This window comes from Dendroctonus ponderosae, unplaced genomic scaffold (assembly GCF_020466585.1).
Source record: "Dendroctonus ponderosae isolate FM_Combo_2020 unplaced genomic scaffold, Dpon_F_20191213v2 Dpon_F_20191213_557, whole genome shotgun sequence".
In the NCBI taxonomy this organism is placed as follows: domain Eukaryota; kingdom Metazoa; phylum Arthropoda; class Insecta; order Coleoptera; family Curculionidae; genus Dendroctonus; species Dendroctonus ponderosae.
This window is the reverse complement of record NW_026018773.1, coordinates 1-12,349: the sequence shown is the minus strand read 5'-3', so window position 1 is coordinate 12,349 and position 12,349 is coordinate 1. Positions and strand designations below refer to the sequence as shown.

The following is a 12,349-nucleotide window of genomic DNA, read 5'->3' as shown; positions in this document are numbered from 1 at the left end:
TTTTTATGCCACTGGCGATTGAACTGTTTCAGCTTACTAGCTGCTCCCCGCCGCGATCTATACTAACTCGGCTTCCCAGTTCGCACCCACCAGACCGAAATGCGAGTTTCAGTCAGTCAGATATTGTTTAATTTTAGTTTTCTAGTCCATCTAGAACCTACTATTTTCCACGTCCTTATTATCCACATATGTCTAGCAGACCTACATGGGTGATTTGAGGTGAATCTTCTTTGGTTGAAATGAATTTGGAGCCACAAGGGAATTTAACAATATTACGGTCTTGCGGGTCTTTTGGATAGCAAAACTCACAAGATTTTTTAAATAAAGTTGTTTGGCTAGCTTAAATCCCAGGTATTTTACCTCGGACACTTTATTTATTGAAATGATTTGCACGATTAGTGGTGAAATAACTTGGTAATAGATAAAGATAATAGCTTTATTCGCGGTAGCCAATCAGGATCGGTTCGGAACTGATAACGAACCGAGTTAGGGCGCAGCTTCAGAACCGATCCTTCGTTCCGCGAGCGTTTTTAGTAGTACCAACAGGATTTAGTTACTTTGTGCCTAACACTAATTTTCCTAAACTGAAATGCAATGGAGTGAAAGTGGACAAGCGGATTTGCGGTGTTTTTTTACCCTGGTTTCTTTGCGAAAAGTGGCAATTTTTGTGGGGCCCAGGGGCTACAATCCCTGCTAGTTACATGACCGTTGGTGATACAATTGGGTACCACCGACGACCGTCGTATACTCCTTTTGTCTGTATCCCGTTTCTTAATTCAAATTTATGGCTTTGTTTCCATTCACCCTGAGGCGAAAAATTGCGATCATACGTAGACAACTCTAGGTTTATTTTTACATTGGCGTTCTAATCAAAATTAGTTAATTAAATGCGATATAAACATCAAAAAACTTAATAGTGAGTTACAAATTATTATGCATTTAAAAATATGWTTTTCTTGGCTTTTCTCTGACAAAAGTMTCAGCTTSAGTTTCGACTTTGGCATGTCGCGGGTGAAATTTGKGAGGAGTTAGACAAACGGATTTGATGTGTTTCTTCATGGTCATGGTTTCTGTGCGAAAAGTGGCAGTTTTTTATTAATTCGAATAAGAAAGAGTTTGTTTATGTTTATAGTTCAATTAATTAACTAATTTTGATCAGAAAGCCATTAAAAGGTAGGGCCACGTAAAAGGTAGGTTGGAATTGCCAACATGCTGGGTTTAAAGCTAAAAGTGACCAAGTTCAAAATTGCCGTATTTGAGTTCCAGTAGAGCTGTCTGAAGCGGATTTGCAGTTCTGCAAGTTTGATTGTGGTGTGCTCGACCCATTTAGCTTTAGAGTCACGGTTTATGGCCAGATATTTTGCTGTGTTTTCGTAAGAGAGTATATTTCCATTTATTGTTAACCTTTTTCGATTCGATTTTTTTACGCCATCTCTTCGTCTAACTTTGTAGGAACAACGTAAATTCTTCATCAGTTTTAGCCGTGGCTGCGTTAGCCGTGTCACCCGCGAATCTTGCCGTTACTACGTGTGTTATTTGCGGTAGGTCACTAGTGCACAGAAGATATAGGATTGGGCCCATTACGCTTCCCTGGGGTACTCCAGCTCGAATATCTTTGAAGTCTGAATACTGATTCGTGATTCACGCGGAACATTCTGTCTGTTATGTAAGATTTTAACAAGTTGATGAATTGCCTACTGGCAATAATTTGTTAAGTTTGTAGAGTAAACCTTCATGCCAGWCTTTATCGAATGCTTGCGATACTTCCAGAAARATCACTGAACACACCTCTTCTCCTTCCACAGCTTTTTCTATTATGTCGATCAGACGATGAACTTGTTCTCTTGTTGAGTGTCTGCCTAAATCCAAACTSACCAGTKTCACCAATCGGTAGTAGACTATTTTCTTGAATAATTGATTTCTATCGTTTGAGGAATATTTTTTCAAATAATTATGACATGACGGGCAGCAAGGAAATCGATTTGTAATGTTTTATTTCTGTAGCTTTTTTTCAGGCTTTAAAATCGTCTGCGTTTTTCCAATAAGCTGAGACATGCATCAGTGTAAATGTTGCGTTGACGTAACATTTTTAGTCCTTTCGTAGGTAACTTCTTTAACACTAGTCCAGGGATGAGATCGTATCCTTTTTTCGGGTTGAGGTTGTATTTCACCTCTCGTTTGAGCTATTTTAAGGTAACTTTTTTGATTGTTTTATGCCAATTATTTTCTATTTGTGGAGGCACTCATTTGACCCCATTGCCGCTTCCTTCGGAGTGAAGATATTTTGTAGATGAGTAGCGAAATTATCAGCTTTTTCCTCATCAGTTTTGGCATATTCGTCGTTTTATTTCCGGATTGGTGGTACATGAGTGATTTTCATTCTCAGTTTTTTCGTAGTTTTCCACAGGGAGTAGTTTGTACTTTTATCCGCTGTTAGATTTTCCAAGAACGAGTTTGCCGAATTTTCTTTTAGCTGCTGGATCACTTTAGATTTTTTTGAGATTTGGAATTTAACTTGGTTTTTATCGCAGGATCTCTGGCTGCTTCCCAATTTCGTCTGTTTCCTTTTATTTTTTTATCAGATTCCTCACTTCCATCGGGTAGTTAAATCCGGGGGTTCTATGGTGACGATGTTTTGGTGTTGGTCCAAACCGTTTGTTGCATTAATTCAGTAAAATTTGCCACTGCTTTATCGAGCTGATCCTTTGTGGTAAGATCAATATCTAGATTAATTTATTGAGCTATTTGGATCTTAAAACATTCCCAGTCTGTAGTCTTATTTATTATTATCTCACAGTTGGTTTTAAAGTTTTTTTTTAAGACAGTTTCACTGAGGTTATGATTACCGATGAATGATCTGAATCAAGGTCATAGTTGTCTTCAATGTTGATAAAATTGGATGCAATTTTTTTGGTTACAAAGAAATCTAAGACATCAGGAGTTTTATGTCTGACTGTTGGCCAATACGTTGGTTTACTAGATGAATGTAAGTTACACCCAATCTTATGGATGGGTATTTTGAGCTCTCTGCCTTTCGTATTATCCAGTCTGCAGCTCCAAGGTGAGTGTTTTGCCTTGAATTCCCCACCCAAGATGAATCTGTCACCCATGTGCTTGAGGATGAACATATAATATTTTTAGAGGTTATGACGAGGGGCAGGTAGACTGTTCCTACTTTAAAGTGTTGTTTTGTTGATAACGATTAATACGGTTAGCTGTATTTGATCCAACTGTATGCTGAGATCCTCATTATATTTTAAACTATTTTTTTCAATTTTTTATGAATATAGCGCTGCCACCGTTGGCTTAATTATCCGAATGAATAGTGTCGTCTACGTTGTATCCATTTATTTTAATGTGATTTTGTTCGGTGAGATGAGTTTGAGACAAAGCATATATCAATTTTGTTTTTCTTCAGATATACCGAAAATTCTTCTGTTCTGTCTCGAATGCCCATGTTAAAACCTGTAAATCTTTAAAAGCCATAATTATTTATTAGATTTACTTTTATTTGACGGAATTCTCCTACCCCCAAGTAATTAAAAAAATAATATATTTGTCTTCAAAAACTGACGAAGTCCCCCAAAGCCACTCAAACAAGTGCACTCATAGTAGTTGTATCAAAAACTACACTTTAATGATCAAGTTTCCAAAAGGATTCTGATTCACTTTTTGGCTCGGTTTTAGCGTGCATTTACCAAAAATTGATATTTTAGACTTGATCGGTTTTAGCTTTAAGCCCACGATATGTTCGCATTTTTTTTTTTTTCAAATGACATCTTTAGCCTTTAACTTTATTTCTCTGTGAATAGACTAATAAAGACATATATGAATTAGGAAAAGGAATGCAATGCTGGTGGCACCCATTGTACCCCAGCCAACAAAAAGTTGTCCGCAAACAAAAGTGTCCAGTCTTTCGTAACAAATCAAAAAAAGATAATGCCGGGAGCTAGTCCCGTTCAGACAGACACGTTCTGAACCAGTTCTTATTGTACCGCGAAYATAGAACTTTGGGTTCAGAACTAGTAGTTTTTTTACCGCGAACACCCAATGTAAGCGCATGCGATCAGTTCCGAACCAGTTCGGAATCGTTACCGCGACTAAAGCTAATACSCTCAACTTTCGTAGTATTTATCTTGAGTTTTTAATTATCGAAATACCACGTCAGAATACTGAAAGCATGGACATGGAACCACGTAGAGCGCGTTAACAARAACTTTGGGGATGTCAGTCTTTCCTGCTCTCTTGCGATAGGTGTCACACATTAATACGTATAAAATTTCTGCTCACTGCTAACAATGTTTATATTTTGTGCAATTAAATCATAATCATGCTCAATGGTTGACAGGCATAACAAGTTCTTAAAAATGTAGAAATTATACTCAATTGCATGTTTAGTGTCTATATTGAATAATTTCACTTGTTTCAGGTATTCCAAGAGCAAATCGAAGTCCCACGATAGTTTTAGATGAATTGATAAACTATGCTGAACGGGAACAAAGCGAAGAAGATGCTTCAACTGCGGCGCAACAACCTTTTGAACAGCCAGATGATGGTCAGAATGGTCTTGGGCAGCTTCAAGCGCTGGGTCCTATGATTTCGAATATTGTTCAAGACCTTGAGTCATCTCTTGACGATGTTAGAAATATCAGGGCTAATAATATATCGGGATCACGACCCGGTATGCTGAGCAGTTTTTCACAGAGGTTGGAAAGTGGCATCATTTCTTGCATTTTTATTCATGATTATTGTCTTATTTAGGATGGATAATATAATGGCCAATTCGGAAAACATGTTAAGGAATATGAGAAGTTTTGACCGTTTACCCAGTGGGCCCACCGAAAGCGCTAGATCTACAACAGAAAATGAACCACGTTGGAATTTCAATGATCCGGGATTTTATGTCCGAGATCTTCGAACTGAAGTAACACATTTTCTATATTCAATATCTCAATATATAATTATCCAATGGGCTCCTTACATGTTTTTAATTGTTATGACTTTTTTATGCCTATTAATTTTTTCTTTGGAACGTATCTCAAAATTAACTTTCTTGTTTTGAAACCTGCGAATGAACGACTCGTGTCTCGTTCATGAAGCAGAAAGATTGTAACCCTGTTTATTTTTTTTGAAACAGGTTAGTTAGCTGATTGCTCAGTCAACAGGTTTTTATTCTTATTTTCTAATTGTTTATATTTTGTGAATTGTTTTGTGGTTATAAAGGATGTCCCGTAAGCACATGATCAAAGGGATACTGCGATATTCTTTGCGTCAAAATAAGACCATCTGACCTAACTTTTATTGACAAAAAATGTTTGGCTCCTCTGCTATTGGATGCTGATGGTCAAAGTTCTTAAAAAAATATATCTTTTTTGAAATATCGGGAGAATGGTACGATGTATTTTGGTAAATCTTGCTGTGAATTTGTTCTTATGTAACTCATATTTTATTGAAACAATCGAGTTCAGCCGTTTTCGCCACTTGTTCAAATCGGCTGAACTCGATTGCTTCATCAAAATCAAATCAAAATATGAGTCTTACATAAAAACAAATTAACAGCGAGTTACACCAAAATACATCGTACCGTTTTCCCGATATTTCAAAAAAGATGTTTTTTTGTAGAACTGACCATTAATGGCAGAGGAGCCAGACATTTCTTTAAATAAAAATTAGGTCATCCAAAGAATATCGCAGTACCCTTTATAGTATAGAAATATTTTTATCGCAAAAAATGTTATAACACTTGAAAATCTAATTAATCAAAAGCCATCATCATCAGCTTATCCTAGTTCACTGCTCATAAGCCTACCGTAAATTAACCTTCAAAGTTCGGTCTGAAGCTTATTTTTAAAATTAAGAACTCAGCTACATGTTGCATTTGTACTTATTTGAATAAATAGGCACAAATGCAAAATGTTGAAAATTTGAATGAACCGCAATGAGCAGCGCTGAAAACTTTTTTCAGGCCTCAAACAATATGGAGACTGAAGGTACCACTAGTCCAGGGAATATGCAGGATATGTTTGGATATATGCACGCAGTAACCACAGACCATACATATCCTCGCAATCCAAATAGAACCGGTGCTATTGACAGAGTGCCGCCCCTTTTTAATTCATTACAATTTACTGTCTCCTACATAAATTCGCAATCCAGGCTTTTAAGGCGCAGGGTAAGTTATTTGATTTTGTGATTATTTTCTTATATCTGCGTTTTACAATGTTAGTAAACTGAACTGGGTTTCTTTTTTATTGGGTTCCCCAAATATACAGAGTCCGTCTTTGGGAGCTTACACTGAAAGTATCTGCCAAACCAAAATTAACTGTGTTCTAAAAATGTCAATACAAAGTAATTATGTGGGGGCTAAATCATTTAAAATACTCGCCACTGCCACTTCCAGTTATACCGGAAGTAAGTACTTACTCGCTTATGTTAAATCGAACGCCCTGTATATTATTACATTTTTAAATTATCTGTCGGATTTTAAGATCATTTTGTTAACTGGGTACGAAATTTCAACCGTTGTGGAATAACATACATTTTATTCCGGTATAATCGGAAGTGGTACCGACTTGCAGATATTTTAGATGATTTAGCCCCGACATCATAACCTTGTATTGAAATCCTCAGAACTTTCGTAGTTTTGGTTTGGCGAATACTTCTAGTGGAAGCTCCCAAAGACGGACTCTGTATCTGTAGGTCACCCTGATAAGTCTTGTCGATATATTTTTATAGCTAAATAATTTTTAAAGGGCTGACCCCAGTGGTTCATGCCAAAATAAAAAGTCATAATAAGTATTTTTTATTCGAAATCTTACAGCTCAGCAATCGATATATCAAAAGCTTTATTACTTCAAGTCAATCATATATGCCAAATATCCGCACCTATTTTGAAAAATTTACAAAATAGGGGTCAACAGTCTGGAGGTGTTCTCAGAGGGTATTTAAKKMGTAMAGCAAAAATACTYWMAAAAMTCACASWAMATGCCAMATGTWTGCAAAAACCTMMAAYATGAATGGCAATAAKGTATWTGACACYWGCAAGTGWCGTTTATTTATACGTMARTTAATAAATTTAACGGTTTTCTAAAACCRMTYATTTATGTTTCTTTTTTTCCTTAGAGAACACTTCAAATTAAGCACTTTCAGCGCAAAAAAATCCTCAATGCKSCATRAATTAAGCCGAAWRYACTTACTTTTGRAATTYASTTGTTMTTTGCWGYTAAATCGTGTTTTAAGTGTYARCAATTCATGAYTCCACATGCAAAACTGTCGCTAAGATGCATYKTTTKATWMATGAGTGCWGAAMATAWAWAAGTTTGAGCATCGTTTCGTACCACTCTCAAAACTCCACTACCCACGTACCACTCCAATTGAATGAAGTTATCTATTACCTGAAATAACCTAAATAATCTCATCCGATCCAAATTCAATAAATCTACATGCAGGTATCCAAGGAGACAATTTCCATRAACTTAATTTAAATTTAGCGTAAAAATGGTGATTTTTTTWMAAATTTTGTGTGTTTTTGGCYTAATTTACGGATTTTGGCTTAATTTAAAGTGTTCTTTAATATAAAACWAGAAAGAACTAAAGATTYGGAGGGACTCAAACGACACAATCACCTGCGTTAWAGCGTAATTTTTGTTAAATGAACATGGTTTTTATTAGGTGGAGAGCATTGAAAGAATCGACCGWGCCATGGTAGAAGTAGGTCAACTACAACTTATGAGAAACTTGGTAGCAGAAATGGTAAGACATATTCGGTCTTCAGCGGTAGAAAGTCGAAGCGCAGGTGTATCTAGTGTTCGGCAAATGATGGCAGGTACAAGAATTAGTGATACAAGTCCAACTGAATCTCCAAATGAAGATGGGGGAAATATGGGCAACCAGACCAGACCACAACCCGAAGTAGAAAATCCTCAACCTGGTAATCAGACTTTCGCGTATAATAATCTGTTTTTATCTTTGACTTGTTATGGTTTATAGGTCCAAGCTCAAGTACTGATCAACCAGGCCCTACTGCAGGCACTAGTACAGGAACTTCGCGTCGCAGTATGAATAGAAAAACTTATCCACCTTCCAGATATGTGAGGTGTGTTTTGAGTTTTAGTTTCCAGCATGTGAATTTTATAATTCGCATAATGCTTTGTTCAAACTTTCAGAAGAACATTGCTCATGAAAACGCCCTATCTTCCACCATTGTACTGTCTCGCAATATCGTAATCTTTGTTTCAGATTACCCAGAAGTAGTCCTAGACGGTCATTAGTTAATTGGTTTGCCAGATATGCCCCATCTCGGGGAGAACGCGGTAATAGACAAAGTAGAAGTGGGTCAGCTCGTCCGCCTCCAGTACCTACTTCTAACATAGGATCACATAATGTATTCAACTACACAACTATCAGTCCTTCCACGTTAACCCTAATGACAAGACGGTAAGATTTTGCCCAACTTTAGTTTATAAAATATGTTTTCCACTTGTTATGACACCTGTTATTTTTCAATTGAAGCAGAAATCGAAAATTGAAGACCCTGTTGCAAGAAGGGGATAAGTAACATTTACTGATTTTTATGATAATGTGGTGGGAATGATAATTTTTTTCCGGCCAAAAAGCGTTTAATTTCTCAACATAATCTCCTTTTAGCTCGAATTTTTTTGCGGTTGTTTTTGCTTCAAGTCAGCATCGAATATGTGCAAAAGATCTGAACAATATGCGCCAATGATCGTTTAACCATTTTCAAGGTAATCGATGTGAACACCGCGTGTATCCCAAAAACCTGTGGCCATCACCTTGTTGGCCGACAGACCGATTTTGGCCTTCTTTGGTACACGTTCACCTGAAGAAACTCACTGTTTTGCAATATTTGTGTAGGAAAGCTCTCAATGTGCTCATGAACTTGGTTCTTCAAATGTTCCGGAATTATGTCGTAAATTGGAAAACCAGGATACATAAACTGACGAGCACATGCTGCAATCTGGAAGAAGAGAAAACCGAGATTACGGAAATCGTCCAAGATTTCAACTAGGCAAACTATACTCCAACAATTCACAACCACAAAACAGACATTATGATAACATCAGCATAACGAACGTCGGATCAGAAGAAATTCCGGAATATCACCACGTGCGAAATAGAAGACGCCCTATTCCAAGTTAAGAATGGACGGACCCCCAATGCGGGCGGAATCACTACAGAGATGAAAACTAGGAGGTGTAACCACAATAGATTCAATAAAAATATTACTAAATAAATGTCTCTCCGAAGCCAAAGTGCCGGAAATTTGGAAAAACTCCGTTGTTGTCCAATTATACGAAAAAGGGGACATTCTCAAAATCGATCTATAACTTTACTATCACATTCTGTTAAACTATTAACCAAAATCTTTACTGATATACTAATAAATACATTTAACCACTACCAACCCCCCGAGCAAGGTGGATTTCGCAAAGGATACAGTACTGTAGGACACATCCAACCCGTGAGAACACTAACAGAAAAATTCAACGAATATAACGAGCCACTCCACCTAGCCTTCGTAGGCAACAACAAAGTCTCCGACACTATCGAGCTGGGGCTATCTTCAATTCAATGAATCAAGCCAGAATAGGCAGCGGATAAATTTACTAAAATTTTACTAAAATGGCGATAATCTGCCAACGTCGCAAGTAAGAAAAAAACAATTTACTGTGCATATGCAGCGTTTCAAGCTGCATTCCGTGAGCAATGAAAAATGAGTAGTTCTATTTTAAAAAATACACTTTTTGATCTATTTGATCTTGCCTTGCTTTTCTGGGACACTCTGTATCATATAAGATATTTTAAAAATGTGCGCACTTTGTGCGTCAACAACTTTTATATGAAACTATTTTTCGAAAGTTCAACACCAACGGAAATAATGGACTCTCTCGCACTAAAAAACCACCCTGTATGTAAGTAATTGATATTATTTCTTTTTTTTTCAATTTTTTCATTAATAATTCTCCAGAGTTTTCTGGGATTGTTCAAATTATTTCCAATTTGTTTGTTGTCATATATAATCTTAGTTTCCAATAATACCTTGTCTGGTATTTTGCTATATTGTCTATATTGCTTTTTTAGTTCTTCATTTGTACAATATTTTTGCCATAAATGATATAGAAATTTCTTATTCATAGAATCATAGATGGATCATTCTTATATACAAGTGTGGCAGAGTCAATGCAAGTGTCCTCCTATTTATTAATTTATCTGTTGCTGTGTTAGGATCATGTACCAATACTTCTCTCGCCAGTCTATTGTTCCAGCTATTTTATTTAATTTATTTTCATTTATTCTAGTATTTGAAAAGTTTCTTTCAGTTTTCAACTTATTAACTTCAAAAAAAATTGGATAGTGATCAGATAAGAAATGTTTTAATTCATATGTGACTGTGTTAATACTTTTAGTTTTAATCTAGACATCAATACAAGATCCTTTACATGTTTTATTGATATGAAAAAAGAAAATTTGACCCAATTTGATTGGTTTTTGTTGATAATATTCAGATAATCTAGTTAAATCGTAGACTAAAACCGTCTATAGTATAACCTACCTTATAGTTCTCTACAAGTTTTAGTTCCATGTAGAAGGGTTGCGAATTATTTTTCGTAATTTATTGCTTTCAACGGGAGACGTAAAACTTTCCAACTTTATCAATTATCACAATAACTTTCAGCACTGTAAACAGTAGCCATAGCAATCAGTGTTCGGTTTTGCACTGTGGTTGTAACGAAGCTTCAAAAAGTCATAGCGGAATGTTATATCACATGGCCGCTACGAGCCGTCTAATTGGTCGAAGCGGAGATTCCCGACTTTGATTCTAAACCACTGATGGAAAATGGCGTGTTTGAGTTTAAGCCAAAGGTATCGTGCTATTTTATTATAGCGATACTGCCGCTATTTATTATCCCATTCGGCATTCTCGTACGAAGAGCAAAAAACGAAGAATTTGTTGTATCTTACTAAATTTCGTCAAAAAGTGGATATTACCGCTTTCAGTACTAGGTCCCTCATATCCCCTTCTTGCATCTCACTCTTCAATTATAGACAGTGTGATTGAAAATTGACGGCACACCTTTTGAGTAGTTACTCTGGTTTGCTTGAATGGTACAATAAAAATGTTAAGAAGCATTTTTGTACAAAACAATTTAGGTAAATTCGAGATTAAAAAATGTCTAGAATTTGCGGTCCTCGTTTGTCGTTGTACTTTCTGGATACCCTGTATTAATAAATAAAATGTTGTTTTCTGCAGGCTAGAGCGGTTGTTGACCGAACAGATGAGAGTATTGACCAGGACGCAAGACCCTCCTAGTTCGCCTTCTTGTCAGTCGAATGTAACTGTAGACTTAGGCGAACATATCTTAGCATTAAGACTACACGGCTGCTTTATGCGCATGCACCGAGTACTGGGCAGTAACATGAACCCTAGTCTGCTTCGATGCTTAACATCAGATCGGCGTGGAGCTGCTGTCACTCAGGATGGTGCTGTCAGGTAACCGAAAATTCAATTTTGCATATAATTTATATTAAAATAAATTAAATATTCATTAATAAATAACAATGCGCCATTCCTCTAATCGAAATTGGAACATTTTATAAAAACGTACTTATATTTGTTACCAGATATTCGGTTCGTCACACATTAAGTCTCATTGTGGATGGGATGAGTCGTTACATTGAAGAATTAGGTAATGGTACAATATCGAACAGCATGCGACTTCAGATACATGCTGTTCTGGCTATGTCAGTCCTCTTGGCGGAAGTAGTGCTGCTGCAAGTTGTTGACTCAATTCCGGCCTTTCCTGGCACCAATATGAACGCCATGCAAAGCGCATTGACAGGTACTGCTGACGGCACCTACCTCCGATTGTTCAACAACAGAGTAAGACAATCATTTTTTTATTTCATTTATAAATAATGTGCGCCGTAAGCACATGATGAAATGGGCTTCTCTGCTATTGATGGCCAAAGCTCTTCAAAAAAAATATATGGGTTTTGAAATATCGGAAGGATGGTCTCACGAAAATAAGAACCAAGTTTTTAGCAAAATATGACCCTGACGTAGGAACATTATCATAATCCAGCTTCTTCTCACTCCACTGCTGGACAGAAGCCTCCTGCCTACTTGTGTTCTATCCGCATATCGTCGGCCCATCTCGTCGGTTGTCTGCCCTGACTTCTATTTTTACGGGGTCTCCATTATAATAGTCTTTTGGTCCATCTATCATCGTTGAATCGTGCTACATGTCCTGCAAATCTCCCTTTTAGCTTTGTTATTTTCTCTATGATGTCCTCTATCCCCGTTCTTCTTCGAATTTCCGTGTTCTTT

General features: G+C 36.7%; 1 protein-coding gene across 1 annotated transcript; it reads left to right on the top strand.

Annotated features, from left to right (window-relative positions):
• Positions 1 to 4,405: 4,405 nt before the first annotated feature.
• On the top strand, positions 4,406 to 11,940 carry LOC125504721. The gene is made up of 8 exons (XM_048667111.1): positions 4,406 to 4,706; positions 4,762 to 4,924; positions 5,966 to 6,172; positions 7,672 to 7,930; positions 7,990 to 8,095; positions 8,239 to 8,436; positions 11,273 to 11,512; positions 11,644 to 11,940. Exons 1-8 carry the CDS (start codon positions 4,594 to 4,596, stop codon positions 11,936 to 11,938), a joined length of 1,581 nt encoding a protein of 526 aa, XP_048523068.1. The 5' UTR covers positions 4,406 to 4,593; the 3' UTR covers positions 11,939 to 11,940.
• Positions 11,941 to 12,349: the final 409 nt, after the last annotated feature.